The sequence below is a fragment of the Canis lupus genome, chromosome 32 (assembly GCF_003254725.2).
Source record: "Canis lupus dingo isolate Sandy chromosome 32, ASM325472v2, whole genome shotgun sequence".
Lineage (NCBI taxonomy): Eukaryota > Metazoa > Chordata > Mammalia > Carnivora > Canidae > Canis > Canis lupus.
The window spans coordinates 20,768,104-20,792,873 of NC_064274.1; the positions used below are offsets into that span (position 1 = coordinate 20,768,104).

The 24,770-nt window shown below is 43.2% G+C and overlaps 1 protein-coding gene and 1 long non-coding RNA gene across 7 annotated transcripts in view; one reads left to right on the forward strand and one right to left on the reverse strand.

The window, feature by feature from the left end:
• Nucleotides 1–24,770, reverse strand: part of TSPAN5 (tetraspanin 5) — a 170,898-nt gene that overhangs the window by 30,565 nt on the left and 115,563 nt on the right. For all 3 annotated transcript variants that reach the window (XM_025423736.3, XM_025423726.3, XM_025423746.3), the window contains one exon: nucleotides 2,505–2,555. In XM_025423736.3, coding sequence (XP_025279521.1) covers nucleotides 2,505–2,555 — 51 coding nt within the window. The remainder of the gene's footprint in view (nucleotides 1–2,504; nucleotides 2,556–24,770) is intronic.
• LOC112644943 (uncharacterized) overlaps nucleotides 1–24,770 on the forward strand; it is a 68,917-nt gene that overhangs the window by 22,798 nt on the left and 21,349 nt on the right. The window contains exons 3-5 of one of the 4 annotated variants that reach the window (XR_004811334.2): nucleotides 13,315–13,419; nucleotides 14,416–14,515; nucleotides 14,622–14,884. This is a non-coding gene — a long non-coding RNA (uncharacterized LOC112644943). Of the gene's footprint in view, nucleotides 1–123; nucleotides 1,655–13,314; nucleotides 13,420–14,415; nucleotides 14,516–14,621; nucleotides 14,885–15,260; nucleotides 16,187–24,770 lie in introns of those variants that run through there. The other 3 variants (XR_003126897.3, XR_007407803.1, XR_003126899.3) reach the window with 3 other exon arrangements.

The following is a 24,770-nucleotide window of genomic DNA, read 5'->3' on the forward strand; positions in this document are numbered from 1 at the left end:
GGGGATGAAGAAGTCTCCAACAGGGCCAGTGAGGGCAGACATACAGAAGCCATCAGGCAGGGAAAAGATCTCAGTGTTGGGCCCAGAGCCCAAAGGGAATCATATAAGCTTTATGTTTTACAGCGAACTATGGTAAATCAGCTGGCTGGAGCAGAGGAGTGAAATTATCTGACATACACATCTTAAAGAAGCCCGTTGAGGTAGCGGTGGGACCAGTATGAGTCCACTGCAGTTAGACCTCTAGGTGGCCAGCATGTAGCACCCAGGGTTGTGGGAAGAAGTCCTCGGCTAGTTAACTGCTTACTGTCAGGGCCCCACTGGGGCATGGACTCTACATCATTCACTGCTGCGTCCCCATGCCTGAGAGCAGGGGGCAAACATGTGGCCACAGAGCACCAAAGTGGGCTGCCACACGTCCTTTACCCTCTGCTACCTCCACGTGGACCCAGCTCACAGAGTTCCACTACATAGTAGCTGTGTAACCCGTCAAGTCACTTCAGCTCTCCAGGAAACTTTCCATTGACGGGCAGCGGACTTGACGGAGAAGGGACTGCTACTTCACCCCCACCCAAAGACCGCATCCCCCCCTTGCTCTGATATTTGTGTGACGCTGCCAGCTTTAGAATTTTGTGATTTTTATCAGAGAAGAGACATTTGGGGCAACTGAGGAAACAAGAACATAATTATATTTCACAAAGAGAAACATTACCAATGGTCTGTTTATCGCTACAACAGACAATCAGTTCATTTAATGCCTTCCAACATCTTTTCAAATCAGTTAGAAATGGACTCTTATTAAGGGAGAGTTACAAAAAGCTGCGTTATCTGGCATTAACCAATCCGAAGGCTTCTGAAAGTCACATTTCTGAGATTCCACCAATATAAACGTACAAGTCTACAAGGGGACCAGGCAGATGCTAATCATAATCCAAAAGGTGACCAGTATTCAACACCAGTTTCCAGAGATGAAACTATGTCTGTTTGGGGAACTTGTCCCCCTTTATCACTGCATTGCCTCAGATTGTTTTCTGTAAAACATTTTACATTCTGTAGAAGTATTTTGTAAATAAACAGAAGGTGGTTTACTTTCAAAACTCAGGCTTTACCTTTTGAGTTTTATCTGATGCAGTCTGAACTTTTTTTTTTTTTTACTTGCAGAAATTCCTACTGGCATCTGAGGGGCTTTTGTTTGCTGGACTTTCTTAGTTTTTCTCTAATACACAGAACATCTCACAGAAACTCTTGGCTTCAGGCCATAGTTAAGGTCACAGGAAGAAATACCAAAGGGATAACAGACAGGTCTTCTGGGAAAACTGAAGCTAACCTTTGTGTTTGCAAGTTTTCACGCATCCGCACACTCCCTCAACTCCCCAAGGTGGGAGATAAAATGCTGTAGATGATTCTGCTCCCAGAGAAGGTAGAAAAGAGGAGTTCATGTTAATTTTTGAATTCCAGTGTAGTTTTTGAATTCCGGTGCTTGGCCCCATTAGAATTTGTAAAGAAACAATTAAAGGGTACAGATGGGAAGGAAGCCAGAGAAGAAGACACAAGGCAGTGAGGTCATGAGCATGTTGTTTAGAGCATAAACTGTCCAGAACACTGTATCTTCACCATAGACTAGAATATGCTACTCCATATTTCCACGATATTTCCTGGATATTGTGGAAATATTTCCGGGAAATATTGTATATTGTATTTGTTCATAAAGACATAAACATTATATATTATATTTGATCACAGATTTTGAACATTCCTAAATACTTTCAATCAGCAGACAAGCATTCACATTCTTTAGTATTAACATGAAGTTTATCTGATATTCAAACATGAATTATATCCAGCTTCCTTCATACAACATGCTAATAGCTTATTACATAATACTCACACTGAAAAATCATCTTTATGGCTTGAAAAATCTTCCAAAGGGTTAAAAGAGAGAGAGAGAGAGAGAGAGAGAGAAGGCTACAGGTGGTTTAGTGATATTTATGAGCATTACTGAAATTCTTGTGCCAGAGTGAGGAAATTGTCCACAAAAATACGTATCTCCAGCTAACTGATAAAATTTCAACAGACGTTCTCTGTTATGCATATGTATTGTTACTTTTGTAATTATTTTGATATAAAGGCTTATTTAAGCTTCATTCCTAAAGAGCCTTTGAAATATGACTTATTGGGGATCCCTGGGTGGCTCAGCGGTTTGGCGCCTGCCTTTGGCCCAAAGCGCGATCCTGGAGTCCCGGGATCGAGTCCCGAGTCAGGCTCCTGGCATGGAGCCTGCTTCTCCCTCTGCCTGTGTCCCTGCCCCACCCCCCCATGTCTATCATGAATAAATAAATAAAACCTTAAAAAAATATATATATGACTTATCTCCCAAGAACACTTTCTTTCATTAAAGAACCATGTTTCTTCATACTCTGTAGTTGTCAGAAGAAAAGGAGACATGTAGCATAACGTGCAGCCTCTAAACAACCAAAATGTGTGCATTTTCATAATATTCAACTTACTTTTTCATTCCACGCCCACAGTCCGATTCCAAGAAATGCTATTCCCAAAAACTGAAAGAAAAAAGAAAAAGGGGTGTTAAGTAAAAGAGTAAATGCCATGTTTTTACGGATACAAATAAAAAAGTTTGAAACCAATTCTTTTGTCACTTTATCTGGCTGAGAAATAGTATTGTCATAACAGCCCTTAACAGAAAAAGAAACACCATGATCATCTTGATTAAAATTAAGCATTAAGAAGGGTTGAGTGAAGACAACATGCTATACATATTCAATGGAATATTACTCAACCTTGGAAAAGAAGGAAATCCTTTCATTAGCAACAACATGGATGAACCTGGAGGGTATTATGCCAAGTAAAATAAACTAGACAGAGGAGATGAACAACACAGTATCATTTACACGTGGAATTGAAATAAATAAGTTCAACTCCTAGAAACAAAGTAAAAAAGTGGTTGCCAGAGGCTGGGGGGGGGGGGGGGATAGAAAAAGGTTAGTAAAAGGGTACAAGCTTAAGATGAATAAGGTCTGAGGATCTAATGTAGACATGGTGACTACAGTTGGTAACACTATATTGGTAAAATTGAATTTCTGCTAAAAGAACGGAAATGATGTTACACAAAGGAAGGTAACTATGTGAGGTGATACATGTTAACTCAGGGTGGGGAATTCCTTCACAACGTATATGCATATCAAATCATCATGCGCTACTCTTTAAATATGATTTCATTTGTAAATTATATCTCAATAAAGCGGAAAAATAAAATTTTTAAAACTTTTTTAAAAAGAAGGGTTGGAGACATGTAGGTGCTTCGAAGTCATTGATATTATGAAGAATAAAAATTAGAACCCTGAGTAAAATCGAAGTTATTAATAATGTTTAATGCTGCCTTTCAGTGTAAGAGAGGACACAGCACCTGCCCCCATAAATCCAAGCCCAGTGTTCACTAAAAAATGAATGTAAAAGAGCCAGTGATTCTCTCCACACCATCAGGCCGTGAGAATTGGTCCAGGTCCAATATGGCACACGGAAGGCCTCAACACACTCCTTACCACTTCTTCAAAAGGTCACATGAATCTTAGCAAGTCCAATGTGACCCAAAGAAAAGTCCTGGATTCTTCCATTTTTCAGAAACTTAAATAACTTCTATCATACTTTAGGGGGCTTCCACGGCTTGGTCTGTTCTCATCTCAGCGCCATAACTTCACACACAAACACCACAGTGAGATACAGGAGAACCCAACACAGAGCTGCCTCTTACACAACACACACCCCAGAGTGCTGCCCAGTAGCTTGAGTGGTGTTGAGTGGGGATGGGGGACCAAGCAGTACCCAGGGGGATTCTTCATTTTAGTTGGTTGTCACTGTCACATGCTCTAAGATACTCATCTTTTCCCCCCACATCTTAACATGTCTGAAGTTGGGACAGGTCTTAAAATCGATAGTATCTCAGTTTTTTCCCTTTGACTTTACCTAAAATAACAGCATGTCTTGTAATCTGGGTATCACATGTTTGATGACACATTGTACAGGGCTGTCCACCCACAAAGAGCTAAGTGGTCAGGACCGGGTGTAATTGGCCATGAAGAAAGACACATCTTATTCTTCATCTTCATTTCCAATAGAAACTCTGAATTTCCTTCCCAAATGCTGAAGTGAAGAGAGCGGGCAGGTTAACGAGCAGTTTCCATCTGATGGCAGCAGTGTACCCTGCTTATTTTACTAACATCTTGATTAAGTTAAATGTCAGGAAAGCTGTCCACTGAGAGGGGCGCACAGAGAAAACAAGCGTGATGGTGATTATTCTTTGCAGTTTTGGGGAAATCTGAGAGCTTGTCTACCTGGCAAGGTCTTCATTCACAGCAGGGGGTTGCTGACACTTTGTGGGCATTGGCTTATCAATCCTAGGAGGACTGGGGGAAAGAGCAGGAGCACAGGGGAAAGGCAGGACTGAAAAACCAGCCAGCTGACTGCCCAGAAAATCTGGTTGTGTTTTTTAGAAGCAGAATTTCCAAAATCTCCCGCCAGTTATCAGACTGTGTAATGAGATAACAGGCAATACCTTTTGAACCCCTATCACAAAAGCTCCAGCATGTCCTTGATTTGGCAAAAAACAGAAGACCCCTTCCTTTCCCTTTGCTCTTAGAGGTTTGAAAAGGGTTTAGAAAGAGCTGTTGTTTTGAACATCCCTACAGAAAACTACGGTCTGCCTCTCTACGGCCCTGGTCAGAGTGCTGTGTCACTCTATGGTTTTGATGGAAAATGACATATGCACCAGTCCCCAAAATGACTCCAAGATACTCGGGACTCTATAGTACAAAAACAGAGCAATTCAGCATGTGAATTTCCTATGTTCAGGTCCTAGGCACAGAAGGGTAACAAGTGACAAGTGCATACACAGCATCCCAACAGACCTCGAAATCAGAGTGCTCGGCTTCACAACTACTGATGTGAAGCTTATCTCAGTGAAATGCCTCACCTTCTAACAACTAAAACTCTTCATGCACAAATGTTCAACCATTTTCGCCAACGCTGTACTTAATGACCGTCACCACAAGCAATGGGTAGGATGTCGTGGCAGAGAACATCACGGACAGCTGTTCCTCTTGGGTGAACACATTCCTGCTGAGGGCTCCTGCCTAATTGCTAACATTTATCCCTTCTCATTACTGGCCAGGCACCATGCTTAGAGCTTTGTATATGCAGTGTCTCTTTGAGGCTTCTCAACAGTTGTATTTTGGAATAGGCACTGTTACGAACCCAATTTTAAGAAAGGGAAGAATGAGGCTCACAGACTTTCATTTGCTTAGAAGCACATAGCTACTGAGTGAAGCAGCAGAGAACTGAACCAAGAGAAGATTAGGAACATCAACGTACACATTCTTACCGGTCCTTAGAAATTCCCATTTCCCCCCATGAGGCAGAAAGTGGAAGCATGTAGGTTAGAATGATGTGTGATATGAGGACATCATATATTCCTCCCGCAGCAAGCAAAGTGGACTCTGAAGAGCTAAAAACACTGAGAACCTTGCCTTCGCATAAGGATTGGGTGTAGATCAGAAATTCCCGTATGCGTGTGGGCAATGGAGTGGCATAGAAGAACAGAGAAATACAACTTTCTCCTCTTTGTAGGAAGCTCTCCTCTCTTCTGTGCACTCTGAAAACTCTTCTTTGCAAATCATATAAACAGACTGGAAACCTCTGATTTTCCACAGAGAGGAAAGGAAGAAAAAAAATCAGAATTTAAAGAAGACTCACGGACAATTTCCTCTACCATCTTGCTCTAATACTTCCTGCTTTAACTGTGACTTTCCAAACAAGGTTTAAGAATTTGAAGAAAAAACACTGACTGTGAAGTCAAGGAAAGCACTCGGTACCTAAGTAAGCAAGCCGCGCGGGGCCAGGGCCTCAAGTGCGCATACCTTCATTGCTACATCACTAGCAAACGTCCTCCCAATTACTCGCAGCCCATATGTTTTGTTTTAAAATCAAGTTGTTCCAGCTTCAAATAATTAAACAGAAAAGAGCCAAAAAACAGAGACAGGCACGCAGCACTTGAGGCATGCTGTGTTTCCCCCTTCCCACCTCCAGAAGAAAAGTTGACTGTAAACCACCAAACTGACCTCATTCTGAAACCTTGAGGCCAACTTCCAGGAAATGGGAAGAACACTCAAGGTCAACTCTTCATTCCTTTGAAAGAGGGGGAAAAAAAAAAAAACCCCAACAAATCAGAGCCCTCTCCCCACGTGGCAATATATGCAAACATGCAGTACAAATTTTTGACCACCCAATTTTTAATTTTTTAAAACGAGTAATGGTAATTTTGCCAATATTTGTTAAATGCTAAGTATGAACTAGGTACTGCGTTTTCTAGGAACTCACTAAGACAGCGTTGTCTGATACAGCAGCCACTAGCTACTGAGCATTACAAATGTGGCTAGTGCACACTGAGCCGTGCTAGTACATGTAAACATACACTGGATTTTAAATGAAAAGAATGGAAAATCCTCATCACTAGTTATTTTATTGATTATATATTGAAATTATAAACTTGGGATATTCTGAATTAGACAGAATATATAGATAAGGAAACAGCCCTCAGAAACCTTAAATTGTGTTGCTCAGGAGATTGGACTCCTCAGCCCAAGCTCAAAGTGTTTTAGTACTTTCCTGGAAGGCTTGTCCAAAGACTCAAAATCGCCCCTTTAATTTCTTGACATCCAAGGCAAAGGTGTGTATTCCTGACTGGAACTGAGAATGGCACTAGGTGGAAACAGAGTGGCATGCTGACGGAAGCTGGGCATGGGGTGAATAGAAAGCCAGCGGAGCTGACACTCAGGAAAATGGCCCTAGGGTTGATTAGGGCAACGGGGCGTCTCTGTCAGGAGGGACACATCTGCCCCCTTTTGGGGACCATGAACAGAAGATCTTCCGCCAGCTGTTGCTTCAGTTCCAGCTAGCTGAGCCTCCAACACCCTGGAAGTAGAAGAGTAACCTGTTCTAACTGGTATGAGATAACTTGAGAAGCCACTCATCCATCCATCTACAATCTTCAGATATTCTTGAGCTCTTACTTTATGCTAGGTACTTTTCTCTTGTGATAAATGCAGATACCGTCCTTGCCCCCAGTGAGTATACAGTCTAGTGAGAGAGAGATTTCAATCAAATAAAACATAAAAGACAAAATTGCCCTTGGTGGTGCTATAGAGGAAAAGAAACTAAGGCCAATACAGACGAAAGAGGAAGATCTGACCCACGTTGCAGTCCACGAGGGTTTTCATATGTAAGAGATGTAGGAACCAGGGTCTGAAAGATGAGAAATTGTTAAACTGGCAAAGACAGAGAGGAAGAGTGCTTCAGGCAGCAGAAAGAGAATGTACAAAGGCTCTGTGGTGAGAGGAACACAGCATGGATAAAGGTCTAAACGGTGACTGGTATGACTGGTGTGTGAAGAATAGGGGAAAAGTGCAAGTCTGTCATTAGAGACATGAGCATGGACCAGCCCATGCAGGGCCCCAAGAGGCAATTAAGAAGTTCAGTCATTACACTAAGAGAGACAGGAAGCCGCTAAGCACCATCTGTGCGTAGTGGTCTGGGATGGGGCAAGGACACAGGCCTTTATCAGATTTAGTCACGCAGACAATACCTCATCATGTCCTGTATGGAAATGTGAGGAAAAAGATGGAATTGAGACTATTTAGAAGTAAAACTGACATTTTTCAGTGATGGCTTGATATGGTGGGGGGAAAGGGCAAAGGTGAAGGGGAGAGAGAGAGAGAGGGCGTTAGGATAACTCCTGTTTCTGGCACCTTCTATGTGGAGACCATGGCTCTTGAAGATCCATCTTATGTCCTCTCTAACAGAAATAAATCTCAGGTGCCAATTTCATAACTAGCTTAAGATCTAGTGGCATTTCTGAAGGACAGCTTTCTTTTATGGCATTTTGGCTGCTATCTGAATTCTCTTGAGAGCATATTTCAGCTTGTATACTTAAAAAAATAAGTTATTTAACTTCTATACACACATGCCTACCCCCCCCCACACTTTTGTTCATAAAAGGAAGCAGTTATTTATGTACAGGTGTACATTAAAGGTCACAGTCAACTCTTAAATGGACATTTTCAATCCTCTTTGCTTTAAAAAACAATTACGTCAATGGCATCTGCCCAGCAACCCGTGAACAGACTCAAAATAACGACACAGCAAGGTAAACATGACAGAGGAAAATAAAGATCAGGTCAATCTTCTCATCCAAATGAAATGAGAGCCTCAAAAATATTATCCTAAATAACAATGGAAGGAATTGTTCTTCCTTCAACATTCTGATGGAGTTATAAAAAAAATTTTAAGCTCTGCCTGAATAAACAGGAGAGATTCATTGAAAACATTTGGCACAGAAGAGAGGAAAAGAGTGCCTTCAGGAAAAAAAATGCATTTTCCTTAAACTACAACACAGGTACTTTTTAGTACATGTTTTCTGACACTGCAGTGTGACCAACACCCAGTTCTGGCAGGGACGGGTGGGCGGAGCAGTCCCCACAAGTGTGCTAAGTACCTACGAACAAAACACATTGTCTTTATACAGCAGGGGCTGAGTTTAGGAAGAAAAAGCCTTTGGGCATAATTCTTGCCACGTCAAAGAAGTAAGGACAGGCTGCTAGCAAAGTCAATACACAGAAAGTCAATCCCAATTTTGCCACCAGGTCCCCGTGTCCCATCTGGTGCATCCAAACTGTCCAGAATGCTCAGGATGAGATGGCATGACAGATAAAGCTCAAACCTGTAAACAGGACATTCCCCATCTGAGCCGGGGTCACTCTCTCTCACGTTGCTGGGCCCGAATGGCCTCCACGTAACCCGAACACACACACACGCACAGCCTGCTGAGCCCCGCTTCGTGCCCCATGGTCCTGCCATCTCAGGAAAGGCTCTTCGTTCCTTCAACATATATTTTTTGAGCATCTACTACGAGCTAGGCAGGTGCTCTAGGGGTTCTGGATAAATCAGGAAACAGAACAGACAAAAGTGCCTGCTCTTACGGGGCTGACATTCTAACTACACAGGGAGGTTAAGGTGATAAAAAGAAACGTAAGTGAGAAGAGTCTATAGAATTTTAAAAGAGAAGAAGCCCTGTGGGAAAGGAGGGCAGCATAAAGGGACTAAAATGGGGCTCAAGGTGGAACGAGGTGTTAGAGTATTAAAATAGAGCAGCCAAGGCAGGTGTCCAATAAGAAAGCTGCACATAAGAAAATACATAAAGATGAAGGAGTTGGCTGGTAGATATGGGGGGGGGGGGAGTAGGGTGTGGAGAGACTGTTAGCAAAGCAGCAGCTTGGCTGGGCCCTGTGGCAGAAGTAATAGGAGCCAGGTGGGGTGAAGCTCTGGAGCCCCTGTGATGACTGGGATCTCCTCTGGGAGATAAAGAACCACTTGAGGGTTTCCTGACTTCCTAGAGCCCCATGCTTCTCATTTATCTAATGGAGATAACAAGGACACCTAAGGAAGTGCACAAAATGACTACGGGGTCAACGTGATCATGTGAGACTGGGTGGCGTCCCAAGAGCCAATGGCAGCACCTGCTGTGGTACCTGGTGCGTATTAGCGCCTCCCCGTTCCTCACACATTTCTCAGCCTGCCTCCTCTGCCCAGACATACTGCAGATCCAGATGAAGCCCGGCCTCCTCCAAGTATGAGAAAGCCTCATCATTCACAGTGATCAGAAGCCCCTCTCTTTTGAACTTCTGCACCGCCCGCCACGTGGACCCTTCTTTGCCATTCACCCACACAGGGGACGGTAATGGGGTGACATAACCTGCGCTCCGGCAGCAGAAGTGATGTGGGCTGTGTTAACCAGATCACAGGTGCTGGTGAAGGGGGCAGCAGCACCGCCCTCCAATTAATCCTCTCCCTCCCCTGATACCGGCTGGAGGCTCCTTCTGGGAACAACATATCCAAGCATGCCTGTGCATTTAAAAGAAACTAAGAAACTCTAGTCAGAATACTGACATCATGCTTAATTTCAAATCTTTTTTTATCTTAGCAGTCTGACTCAGGAATTTGGGGTACAATCGGACCCAGAATTTAAAAGCCTACTAATTTTGAAATCCCACGCTTAAATAGGTTTCTTCCCATCAGGGCTTCTTGTTGCATCTTCCCTCTCCCTAACTTTATCACTCTTTTTGTATTACATCCTTTGTAGAAGGGTTTTGGTTTCATTGTGCCCATATTTAAAAATAGAATTATTTTGCAAGAATGTGGAATGTAAATTATAACCAGTATTGAGGTGGGGGCTAGCTTCTCGGTGTACCCCCTCCCAATGTACCCACAGGATGGGCCCCTGCATCCATGTTCATCCATGAGGGTAGAGTGGGTTCATTCCCAGTCTACCCTCTCTAGACTGATGAGTAGACCGAGGTGGGACATGTGGCTCAGGAAAAGTCAATCCATCAAATACTAGGTTAAGACAGAGTCCCTCTTCCCCAGGAATCAGGTACCAAACACAGTGATTTTTGTCAGCCCAAATCTCCCTGATTCTAGAACAGACGGGGTATGGTGAAAAAGTATCACATGTAGAGAAGAGGGGAGAGACCGGGGTAACTTCCGCTCCTGACCACTCTCTGCTCCTTATCATCAGGAGCCCTGGCTGCACTTCCTGACCCCAGGTTCCAAGCAGGGCCCTGGGTCCTTGTTATACATCTCCCCACTCCCATCTCAGCCCAAGCTACCTTGGGGGCTTTCTGTTACTTGTAACCAAAAGAGTCCTAAGACAATAAAAAAGAGACCAGATTAATATCCTTCATGCTAACGTGTGCAGAACAGGCATGAGCATGATGGTGCTCTGGAGACTAGTAAAGATGAGGCGGAGGGATTGTTCCTTTCCAAATAACTGAGTAGAAGCTCTAGTGGTTCTGAACTACTGGGGAAAGTTGCTGTCACCTGGTGTGAGAAGGAACACATAATTCAGCTACCCATCCCCATGAAAGAAAGAGCTGTTCTCTGCTTGCTTGTTGAGTTCTGGGAGCAGAAGGCTATGGTTAGAGCACAAGAAACGGTTCTCAAAGCAATACCAGGGCAGAGCCTGAAAGAAGGGTAAGAGGGAGCAGGAGAGGAGCCTCTCCTGTGGTTCATATGTTCTCTCTGTTTTCCCCAGAAAGGGCTCTCTGCCTTTGAACTTGTACGGCACCAAGAGAAGGCCAGAGCAGCCCCTCGAAGACATGTCTACAATCCAGGGACAATCTTGTTCGGAAATTCCTTTGTTAAAGTCTGGAACTTAGCATCTTGGCAAGAACTAGTAATGTGAGCTGGGAAGGGAGGGCTATGCAGGCAATAAAACCTATATTCTTCTTGGAAATTATGCAGGCAATGCAGGCACTTAGAAAGGAACGTGAGGGATTAAGCTACACAATTCTGAAACAGGGAGGCTGAAAATTTACAGCTCACTAATCTTTGTCTCAGTAAAAGCAAGGCTTACATTGCCTGGGCTCTTCCATCTGTAACCCCCTGATTAGATAAAACCAAGGCTAAGAACAGACCAGAGAGATGTTCTCAAGGCTGAGGAGGACTGAGGGATAACTCAAGTATTTCCAATCATAGGCATGAGAAGTGAAGTTATCTACAGACAAACATCGGCCTTGGTGGGAATAAGCTCCTGCTGTTTGTATTAAACAGCCAAGCTGCGCAGCTCGAGCTAAAGGCAGCTTTGAAAGTTTAATACTCTCAGATGTGTACTGTGTGGTGGTGAAACATCTTCAGGTTTTAAACAACATCTTGGGCAAGATTTAAAGGTTAATGCAAATGAAACTTAAAATAGGATCATTCTTTTTTTAAAGCACAAGTCGAATTATATAATTCATTTATGAATTTTACCTTCAACATACCCCGGGTGCTGTGCTAGGTGCGAGGCACAGAAAGGTGGAAAACATAACCGAGGATCTCTTTTCTTAAGGACCTAGCTGCTGAGGGGCAGTGGGTGGGAAACAAACAAGTGAAACCACCCCAGGCACAGGGAACCAGGCAATGGAGCCTTCCCAGGCATATGTTGCCATGGAAACACAGGCGGGGCTAGGGGATCACCAAGGGGTCAGAGGAAGCTTCCTAGGAAGGGACACTTGAACTGTGTTCTAGAAGAAAGGAGACAGGAAGACCACCTCCGGCAGGAGCTGCCTGTGCAAAAGCATTGGAGCCTGAAAGACCATGTTCTTCAGCGTTGGCAAGAGCTTCCAGGGCTGAAGCAGGGATGGTCAGGCCAGGCCCTGGCAGGCACGGCTCCTCCTCGTGTGGGTCTCGATCCAGCAGCACCCAAAAACTTGCTAGAAATGCAATTAGCAGGTGGCCCCAGACCTACTGCATCAGGGACTCTGGGGGTGCGGCCCAGCAAGCCCTGTTTTAACAAGCCCTCCAGGTAACCGTGACACATAGTAAAGTTTGAGAACCTTTGGGATGGAGGTTGCTAAGCAGGGGCCCAGTCCCCACAGGCTGTCTTGGGGAAACTGAGGCACCACCAAGCTTTGTGAAGCCAACCAAGGGTCTTAGCAGAAATAGTGACAGGATCAGATTGCATTTTAGAAAAAATCATTCTTGTATAGCACAGAGAACAGACTCAAGGGAGGTAAAACTGCAGACCGTGACACAAATTGAAAGACTATTGCAGTAATCCTGGTGACAAGGACACCAGCCCCAAAGGCAAAGGCAGTGGCAAGGGGATGAATACAGAAGAGATTAAGGGGAAGACTCTACGGGACATTGTGACAGGAAGCTGAGGATGTTAATGTTAAGACTATGGTTTTTTGAATCACAATGCCTGGGTTTGAAACCTAAACGTGTAACCCTGGGCAAGTCACTTACCCTCCCTAGTCCTCAATGTCCAGATCTAGAAAAGGGGGATATTCATTTCTAGGAAAACAACCTCCATGGAAGCAGGGGGGTTTGTCTTTTTAGTTCATTCTGCAGCTCCCAAACTTAACAAGGCTGAGAGCAATGTGTGCTTAACAAGCAATGTGTGCTTCACTGTGGATCTTAAAAATCTGTCAAATGAACAAGGGAATTACTTGCAGGAGATGGAGAAAAGAATTTAAGAAAATGTCCAGGGTTCTAACTTAAGCTAGAAGGCTATAGCATCGAGTTTGAAGTTAGGAACACTAGGAAGGAAGCAAGATCAATTTTAGGGTTCACTTTCAAGCACTCATCTGAAAATGTCCTGGCACATACACAGGAGGACCAAGCAGCCGGTCAGCAAGGTCACTCTAAGGAGAACTCAGGTTAGACTTGAACAAATAATTAACCTCTCGGTTCTCTATTTCTTCCTCCCTACAGAATACAGAGAATAGCCGTATCCGTCTCATAGGGTCTCTGGGAAGACTGAATGAGATGATGTACCCAAGGTGCTTCACAAAGTGCCTGGCTCATAGAACAAGCTCGGTAAGTGGTGTGGTTATCGCTGAGGCCATATAAAGAGTTTGTACAGGAGAGAGCCAAGGCATCCTCCTAGAGAACCCTAAGATTTATGGGAAGGTACACAGAAGGAATTCAAAAGGGAGATGGCGGGATCCCTGGGTGGCGCAGCGGTTTGGCGCCTGCCTTTGGCCCAGGGCGCGATCCTGGAGACCCGGGATCGAATCCCACGTCGGGCTCTCGGTGCATGGAGCCTGCTTCTCCCTCTGCCTGTGTCTCTGCCTCTCTCTCTCTCATTGTGTGCCTATCATAAATAAATAATAAATAATAATAAATAAATAATAAATAAATAAATAAATAAATAATTTTTAAAAAGGGAGATGGCAAAGAAGGAGACAGAGGGATAGCAGGAATTAAGAAAGAGGCATCACACAAAGCCCGCAGAGGGAGAATCCATCACCTGTACTTATACATAAGACTTTTGCCAGAGAAAGGCTAAAACAGTGGAAACTGCTCATGTTTAATTAAATGGAAAATACAACTTAAAACAACAAGAAAGGATTACAGAAAGTAACTGTCCTTATTTCAAATTGGTTTCCTGACTCTGGACACCACCGGCACTATCACCAGACTATCCCTTGTGCCTGGTGTGGCTGGGGAAGCCCCCATGATTAGTTAGGAGGTTTGGCATCAACCACAGAGGAACCTGGGACTGGTCTGGGGTCACTTCTATGATGGCCGGTAACGTCCTTCGCCTTATGTAGAAGACTCAAAGACCAATAGACTGGGTGTCAGGAAACTCCAGATTTCGTGCCAACCGGGATGTTAACTAGCTGTGTAAATCTGGTCATGTAACTGACCAACAGTCTCCTCAAGTGTAAATGGAGAATAATACTACCACCTGCCCTAGCTACATAGGACTGTGGTGATCCAACAGAAAGGAAGGCATTTTGAAAAGGAGATGCCATGTAGATACTTAATGTAATGAAAATATCACATTTTATCCATCTGTTAAAACCATAGGATAAGTTACACGCTGTAGCTTCTCACCATGTCATTTGGTGCCTATGCAGCCCTCAAGGATCAGCACACACCAATCATCCATGGAATCTGTGCTTATTTGGTATGTTACCAGAATATTGTGTTAGGAGAAAATTTCCTCAAGTTTTTCCTCTTCTTATGGATGGGGGAGGAACTGACTGTAACAAATGACTCACTTGTAATTCCAGACTATCTTCAAAGAAATTTGTATAACACACGGCCCTGGAAGACAGAGATAGTGTTTCCTTAGAGATCCTGCAAAGTTTTAGGGAGGTTTACTGCCAAGTATAAAAGTGTCGGGTTCCCTAAACTCAGGGATCCTCTCCTGTAACACAGCTCATTATGTAAACCGTGGTCAACTGGCCTCCTCTGCATCACCCTATGAAAACTGGGGCTCAGGAAAGGAGTATGTAAAATACTGATACTCTGGCTACTAGTAGTGCTGTGATTAATAAAGTCCTAGATCTCTGACTTAGGAGTCTGGTGTTTCCGTCAGCATCCATGACACTGTGGCAAAGTAACTTGTTAGCTGGCAGGTAGGGCAACATCTCAGATCCCTCACAGTTCTTGGCATTCGGTGCTCTTGTTTTACAGAAGAGAGGTTAGAGTTTCCCTCTCACCCAAAAGACTGTTGTCCAGCACCATGTCTCACTGGTCTGCCGTACTGGAAGTCAGCTCCAAGAAGGCAGAGGCAATGGTACTTTTTTCCCCCTTTTTAACCTAATGCAAAATACTCTCTGTGTCTGCATAGCTGGAGGTTTTAAAATCTTGTTGTTTCTCCTGTTTTGCCAATATAATCTACTTTTTTTTTTTTTTTTTAATGATAGTCACACAGAGAGAGAGAGAGGCAGAGACACAGGCAGAGGGAGAAGCAGGCTCCATGCACCGGGAGCCCGACGTGGGATTCGATCCCGGGTCTCCAGGATCGCGCCCTGGGCCAAAGGCAGGTGCGAAACCGCTGCGCCACCCAGGGATCCCAATCTACTTTCTTTTCTAAGAAACACAATGACACTTCTACATTTTCTGGGGAAAAAGTCACTGTTACTAAACAGAGGTCTTTAGTCCATGTATAACTCTTTAAGTATTCCCATTTGACTATAAATACTAAAAACACTCCTAAGAAATTACTGCATATTTCAGGTTAATTTTAGTAAACACTCAACCTTAGTTAGAAATACTTGTTAAAGAACACCAGAAGAAGGGAAATGCAGTTCTTTTGACATTACACAGAATGAGCAGAATGATAGTGCCCAACCTATCCATCCCCATGGTATGCGCCTGCAAACACACACACACCTCATTTAGGCAAAGTCACTATAGGAAACTATGCAGACCACACTACTCCTTGTCAGAATTCAGAATGTTTCTTTAAAATAAAACCTTATTGATAACATTAGTAACATAGGCACCCAAGAAATCATCTCTGAAAACCTCAAGTTCATATTAAAATGAAAACTCAATTTTCTCCCAGCGGGCCTTTTGAAATGCTAAAATTTGAGAAACATGCTTCCTCCTAGAAATGCTATGTGGCCTTCTGAATAGCTATCACAGAAGTTAAAATTCTGATCAAATCGAGCAAGAACATTTTACATTTCCATACTCATGCTTAAAATCCCCTTAATATTTTTTATTGGGTTGACGTCATCTTTTTGATGCTTTATATTCAATCAAAACCTAAAACATCTTGGAAGATGAATGCAGGATACATGGAGCACACCCAGGAGATCCAAATCCATTGATTATCATGTGAAAGAAGGCCTAGAGGCAATTAGTCCTTTGTTGTGGATGACAAATAAACCTCCACATAAAATGTTCTATACACTGAGGCATCTTTGATCAGTCTTACTGGCTCAATGACTCACAAAGGATGGGGAGGGAGAATGTCTGAAAACAAAAGGGCAGGACTGAAGGCACCATTTAGTTATTTATTCTGTATGTTCAGCTCAGTTTTTCCTCTTTCCAACTTTTCATGACACTATAAAAAGAAATGGAATGGATTCTTTTCAACCAAGAACATCAGCGCTGCATACTAAGGAGAAAAGTATTGGCTTCACACAGAACCCATATAAACCACTAAATATCAACCTGTTCTCTCTAGTTAGGTATTTTTAACAAGGGAAATGGGTTTTGACAAATCACTCTTTTATATAACAGTTTATTACCCAGACTCTTGGAAATTAATTTACATATAAGACAAGCTGCAGCCAAACCATTCACAGCTTCAGGATGGAAGGCTGGGTTCTCAACAGGCACTGCTTTGGAAATGATCCATGTATGTGCTCTCTGGAATTTTCCTCTTCTATTAGAATTGTCTGGAAGTGTCTTAAGATGAACAACAGCGTGAGTGATTTATGAATAAGCTGTACCTATTTCCTCTGGCTTAAAGATGCCCACAACTTTTTGTTCTCTGAACAAAGGTGCATATTAAAATGAAGACATGAAACAATGTCCTAGAGATCAACGTGCTTCTAAAATGATTCATTCCGATGAATGTAAAAATCCAATATGGAAACAGGAATTGTATCTTTAAAGACTAAGACCACGATATTTTCCTCAAGCTAAAAGGGACCAAATGAATCATGAATAGTAAAACAATCCAATGAGCACACCCTGTGGCCACAAACCATGGCTCAAATCCGGGCCCCAGCGTTTACTGGATGTGACCCTAGACAAGTTGACAGACTCTCAATTTTCTTTCCTATAAATGGAGGCAGTAATAGCATCCACACAGGACTGACATGAAAACTAATAAGTTAAAGTCTGTGTTTTGTACATAGCATGGACTCAATAAACACACTATTGTTGCAATTTAAAATATCATGGAAAGAAGTACCATCTAGGCTGGCTTTTCAGATAAGGCAATTATCATATCATCTGTGCATTATTTATTTAATCCAGCAGATTTTTATCAGAACCAAAATCGTATATACCATGGGAAAAAAGATTACAAAGAGGATTTTAAATCTTCCTCCCCCCACCCACCCTTGTGCAAGGAACTTTTCATTCTCCATATACGATTTCATTTAAAGTTGCTTTAACCAGAGAGGGTCACCATGGGAAAGTAAACCACTGACAGCATATATTAGGTTCACATTAATTTACAGAGGTAGCATAATGCTTATGAAAAGTAAGCTGGCTGGAAGCCCACAGTTTGCCCTTGAGCCTCAGCCAGCAGGGAAGTTTCATGCCATGTGATTAGTGAATGAGGAGACCCTGGGTGATTAATTAGTGCTCCATGCCAATCCTATCAGATGGGCTGTGAGCCAGTAATATAAAGTAAGCCACTTGATTTTAACTTCCTCATCTCAAAACTGACTTCCATGTGAACATGACTTTGTCAAGCACTTTAAATATCGAAGGAAGTTTTTCTCCAAAACTCCTTTGAGACAAATCCTGCTTCCTTGGACACACATTTTAGCTCTGCTAAAAGGCAGACTGGATGGGAGAGACTCTAAATCAGGAAGTGTGTCTGCAAATTTTCTGAGCACCAAATTAAGCTAAACTCACTTCATGAGTCCCCATAAGTGTTTGGTGCTCAAAAGAGAAAAAAAAAATTGCCTATGCATGAACAGATTTTCTATAGAAACCTAAAGGTCCATCAGTCTCTTTAAAAAGAAAGTCATTATAAAAACTGTGCATCCGTAACTTTAACTGGATTTTATTATGCTGTTATCAGTGTGTTTTCTTAACATCTAATGAAGCAAGCAGCAACGAGTCATTTGTTTTTAAGTATATGATTTCCCAGATATTTCTGAAATGTATTTTATCTATCACTGTCCCAAGACTGATGTTGCGGTGTCTAGATTTGTTCGTTTACTGCAGATATCAGTTCTCTGGTATCTATTACCATTTCAGTCAAGCTCCTGAAATTAGATTTAAAAGAGAAAGAAATAACTTTCCTAAATTAAATCAGTTCCTTTAAATGAGATCGACCTTTGGGTAGATAATTTGTGTAAACACAAATTGGGTCCTGCACTTCTCTAAATCTCATCATTAGTCAGGATCTCCAAACTGGGCTCCAAACGTGAAAGAAAGGGTTTAGTTACCAACATTCTATCCTGCTCTCTATGGTATTTTTTTCCTTACAGAAGAAAGGCTCCACACGAGCAATACTGTGTATAACTCCCCTCACATATAGGGTCTACAGAGCAGTGAGCACACACGGAAACCTACCTAAAAACATCTGGTGTTATAAAATAACAGATCTCCTGGGCTAAAATCATTATGGGTTCCATGCTGCAAAGGTTCAAGGGTTCAAGATCCCAGGCTGTGCTTCAGCAGGGAGGAGGCAGTTACTATCTTGGCTCGCATATCGTAGGAACTGAAAGAAGCCTCTGAGATCCAGTCATGTCAGGAAAAGGGAAATGGAGAATCTGTATTTAGAAGCTGGAATTACAATCCCAACCTAATAGCATTCTTTTCCAGATACCCAAGGAATCTGAGGCAGCCCAACTGATAAAACCGCCAATCCAGGCAGCAGTCATAGCAGGAAGCTCCCCACCCCCACACATGCACTGATTTTATGGCTTTCAAAGGTCAGCATCCAAGACACCACATGATTTCTTAACAAACCCCTCAGAGGGCTTCAGTGGGGAGGACCTGCACTACCTACCAGCACAGGTTGATAAACGACCATGGGGACCAAGCCCGATGGTACTTACAATCTAGTCACAGAAATGTTATAAATCAATAATTAACATAAAAGCCAATTTGCGGTAAATGCCATCAATGAGATTGAGAAAAATGATAAGTTCAGAGAAGGTCACAAGATGCCAAGATGAGGGAAGATTTCGTGGGAGGGTATGGGTCTTGAGGGAAGAGTAGAATTTCAAAAAATGGAGATGAAGAGCCTTTCCAGATCAGTGTTTTTCAACCAGGTCTGAAAACCTGCTGGTAGCAGTTTAATGGATTAAGACCAGAATTTCCTTCCTCAATGAAACAGAACAGGATGTATTTCATGAGGTGAGATGAAGGTTTCAAGAAATTTGTCTCATATATAAAATATATGTCAGAGAATCTGGCTCAGTCAGTTAAGCATCTGCCTTCAGCTCAGGTCATGATTCCAGGTCCTGGGATTGAGCCCAAAATTGGGTTCCCCACTCCGTGAGGGTCTGCTTCTCCCTCTCCCTCTGCCTGCTGCTCCCTCTACTTGTATGCTCGCACATGTTCTCTAATAAATAAATAAAATCTTTAAAAATTAAAGCAAAATATATGTCATACTGAGGGTCTTGGTCAAAAGTTTGAAAACCATTGCTTTATTTTATTTTATGGAAAAGACAGTGAAGTTGTCTATCTGGCTGGAAATGAACAACTCAGTTATTAGGTTATTACAGGCCAGACTGTGGAGGGTCTAGAATGTGGTATCCAAGGATTTGGGGGTACCTGGCTGGCTCAGTTGGTAAAAGCATGTGACTCTTGATCTCTGGGTCATGAGTTCAAGGTCACATTGGGTGTGGAGTCTGCTTAAATTTTTTTTTTTATTAAAAAGAATTAATTTTACACTTGTAGGTACAGAGAAGTCATTACAGGTTTTCAGCTTTTTTTACTTTATTTTTAGTTTTACGGACACCTACTGTGCTTAGCATCCCACACATGATCTCGCTTAATTGCAACAATCACCCTTTGAAGTGGGTATTATTATTTCCACCATAGAGGAGGAAGTGAGAATCAGACAGATTATATAACTGGCCCATAAAATGAAGCCAGGTCTTTTGACTTCAAAGCTTATAATGTTTAAAAAGAAACAAAACAAAATTTTGAAATGATCAGAGCTGAGCTTTAGGAATATTAATCTTGCACCTTCAAACGGCTAAACTGAAGAGACTAGACAACTACATTATTAGAGGGGTTTCTTTTGATCACTCAATTTCAGAATTTAAGAGCAATTTAAATACACTCCAAATCCTAGGCAAAAATCACACCAAACCAACAGTTAAAACTGCTCTTTCTTAATGACCCTAAAAAAGATTTGAGTGAAGGTTCTTATTTCTCAATAGCTACATTAGTATCCTTTTTACTTCATTCTGCAGCAATGAAGTTAATGACTGTTATCACTTGCAAAAGGCTTTGAAGAAAATATGAAAATAGGTACACTTGCTGAGGTCTGCCTAAAGCAGTAGTGCTAACATAAAAGGAGTGACCTACTGCTTTGCTCAGATACTCCCTCCAGCCCTCCTGTTCCCACACCCAGACACTCCGTCTGAGTCTGATCCTACCTACCTCGGGGAGCCACTGTGAGGGCTAATGGTGTGATTTGTGAAGAGCCCAGAGCTCCCAGAGAAAGCAACCCGGAGGAAGCTCAGATATTATCACTGGGGGGCTGAGAACATGCCAACACTAGACTTCCTAATATAAAAACGTGAAAAAGAAACAATGGCAAGATAGAATAATGGTGTGCCTAATTTAAGGGGGAAAAAATAAGAATTTGCAAGTTGCTATGTCTGATGAATAGAAGATGAAAGATAGAACCTCGTGAGCAATGAAAAAGAAACATCTTCCCCCTTTCTGCTAAAAGCACAGAAGAATCAAAGAAGCTCCTCCACAAAGCCAAAATGACCCAACCAACCACCTAACACTCACAGAAACCAGGAGGGTAAAAATGTTCCTCTGCCCAGTGTGCGGGTTGGACAGAGAAATGTGTGCCGAGTATCCAGCAAGTTGGAAAAATCAGCTGGGCACAGGACTCTTCTCTGCACACACCGAATCATCTAGTCTGGACTTCTCAACTGACATAGGAACCCTCTTTAAAATAAAATACTCGCAGACTCTCAGTGTGGACTTATTGTTATTAAAATATCTTTAAATGTGCAGAAACAGAAAACTGGTACAAAATCCCAAATACATTTACAGATCACCTACCAACAGTATCAAACCAACAAAACTCAAACTAACCACAATAATTAAATGTAACAGATGATGTTTTTTGCTGCCACTAAAACACTGATGTGGCATCCAGCCTGGTTCTATATTTAATCTGTTTTGGTATTTTGACTTTCATAAATGTTTACACAGAGAACATTTGTTTACGTAAGAATGTTCTACAAAACAGCAAAAAACCTAGAGGCCAGATTGGGATGATCAGACTTCATACTTAACCCAAAGTCAGCCAATTATGATGAGGTGTCACATGATAACTCTACACGGCTCTTATTTGCTTCAGAGGTAGCACTGCAGCATCACTGAAATTTACGATTTTTTTCCAGCTTCGCAGAGTATAATAAAAATTGTATATATTTAATGTGTATAGTGTGATGTTTTTAATATAATACATTGTAATGACTGCCACAGCCAAGCTAATTAATATATCCATCACTTCACAGGGTTAGCAATGTGGGTGTACCGAGAACATTTAAGATCTACTCTTAGCAAATTTCAAGTACGCCATTAATTTACAGTCAATGTGCTGTATATTAGATCTCTAGGACTCATTCATCCTGCATAACTGAAAGTTTGTACCCTTTGAACAACATCTCCCCATTTCCCTCATCCCCTTAGCCCCTTGCAACCACCATTCTACTCTCTGCTTTTAGGAGTTCGACCTTTTTCAGATTCTATATATAAATGAGACCATGCATTAAATGGGTGACTAATCCAACCACTGCTGAAGTGAGAAACATTTTTCCCATTGTGAAACTATATGCTTATTAGCAATGAACTATATTGCAATGCACACATATGAGGGCTAGACTGCCCACCATCCTGCTGGGAACAGGAGCATGGTACTCACGGCACCCAGCTTAGTATGGCCATAGTGCCAATGGATTCTCATTGATCTCTGTCTTCCCAGTTACCCTGGAGGAAAATGTGCGTCACCCACATGTAGTAGATGAGGAAACAGCTCAGTCAAGTGACTTACCCAAGGTCACACAAATTGATAGCAGTGGAGCCAAGATGCAAAACCAGGAAACCTTACTCCAGACCCCAAGCTCACAACCACAAATGCCTCTTGACCACTGTAATCACCATGTGACCCACATCCATGAGCTGAGAATACACACACAGATGCAGGCACTGCCCTTACAGCCAAGCACTCACTTATAATGTGGTTGAGGACATGATCTGGAAGATGCTAATATTTTTAACTGCCTACCTCCACTTGGTTATTCTGCATTCAGCTAAGACAGGTGCACTCAAAGATCAAAAAGACATCAGGCGATCCCTGGGTGGCTCAGCAGTTTAGCACCTGCCTTTGGCTCAGGGCGTGATCCTGGAGACCGGGGATCGAGTCCCACATATGGGGCTCCATGCATGGAGCCTGCTTCTCCCTCTGCCTGTGCCTCTGCACCTCTCTCTCTGTGTCTCTAATGAATAAATAAATAAAATCATTAAAAAAAAAAAAGATATCAGAGACTTTCCCCGGGAACCAGGATGGCCTACTCTAGAGCTTGAAAATGATTATAATTACAAGGCACATGGGTGACTCAGTCAGTTAAGCATCTGACTCTTGGTTTTGGCTCTGGTTGTGATCTCAGGGTCATGAGATTGAGCCCCATGTCGGGCTCCACACTCACCGTGGAGTCCACTTGAGACTCTCTCTCCCTCTGCCTCTCCCCATCCTACTCTCTCACACTCTCTCAAATATATAAATCTTTTTTTTTTAAAGATTTTATTTATTTATTCATGAGAGACACAGAGAGAGAGAGAGAGAGAGAGAGAGGGGCAGAGACACAGGCAGAGGGAGAAGCAGGCTCCATGCAGGGAGCCCGACATGGGACTCGATCCCGGGTCTCCAGGATCAGGCCCTGGGCTGAAGCACCGCTAAACTGCTGAGCTACTTGGGCTGCCCTCAAATACATAAATATTAAAAAAAAAAAAATTTTTTTTTGATTACAATTACTTCAACAGAGTAAAAAACTGCGAGATGCAGGCAGTGAGTTTAAAAATGATATGCTTGTTATAAGTTAAAAACACAAAACAAGAGCTGACATTTATTCGAGTCCTTGAAACAGATCGGGGATAGTCAGGCACTTCACTTGTATCACATTTCATTGAAGTCTCATAACAACTCTCAGAGGTGAACACTATTAACTTCATCACTTTGCAAGTATAGAAGTTGGGCTTAAAAGACAGAAGTGACCAGTCCCCGAGCAGGCAGCCAAGCATCCAGCTCCAGAACGGCAACACGCTGCGACCTGGCCTCTGGGAGTGGACCTGCCGGCAAGATCCTCATCACTTCACTCCTCCTCAGAACTTGGGACTTCTGCAACCGGTTTAATCTGTAACCTACTTGTCCTATTTGGTTGGCTGAGACATCTTATCCTGTCAGAAAAACACAGATCTGTAATAATTCAGAACCTTTTGGCTTTGGGACCAAGAACTACTGCGACCTTAAGAATCACAACGGAAGACTATGAAGGTTTCCAGCGTGTTCCAGCAGAGAGATCTCCTCGGTTCTAGGAACGTAAAACCCAGCTGTGGTCAGAAAGCCGGACCAGCACTTGCGCAGCGGCCCCCCCCCCCCCCCCCCGACCATCAGTTCGTCAAGGCTGGCGTCGGACCTCACCTGTGGGGCTGCGGGGGACCCACCCCAAGGCTCTGCAGGCCTCAGGCACGGCCCCCCCGCTGCTGTCCACGCCGCCAACCCTCACTGACCAGGCAACACGGGGGGTGTGTGCTGCCAGGAGGGGACAAGGCCCCCGGGAGACTGGGGCAGAAGACAGTGCCCGCGCAGACAGGCCTCAGGAGCCCAAGAAGGAAAGTGCCCCTGACACTGAGAGGCAGTGATACGAGACACTTCGTGCCGGTCACCAGCCGGAGCCAGCAACCACACGTACCTACTGTCTGGTGACAATTGTCGTCACCCCGTGAAGTGTGCAATGCTATGCCCTTTGGACAGATGAGGAAACTGAGGCTCGGGGGTGACACCGTTCTAGGAAGCAGTTTGAGGCCAGCGCCCCCTGGCCCCACCGCGGTCTCCACGTTGCCAGGGGGTACTCCCCACCCCATCTGCTCTCAGGCCTCGGAGACGGAGCAGAGAGCGCGGGCAGCGGATTTGGGAAGGAAGGAAGGAACGGCGCTAACCCGAGGAAGGGATACGTAGCACCGACAAAGATTTTACAGGCCAGCCAGGTCTTTTCATTTACAGAGTAAACTAGAGACATTAGATTCACATGGGATGACACAGCTTTTATATTTTAACTAGGAATTACTAAACCCTTGCTATGGACCAGAACGGGCTCTGGTACCTTTAAATACATTATCTAATTTAATCCTCGCTGCAATCCCATTAGGCAGGTAGCCCATTTCACAGGCAAGGAAAGCTGAGGCCTAGAGATTATGCAATTGAGGAAAGATCTTCCAGCTGCCAAACTCCTTGTTCCCCCCCCTCCCCACCAAGT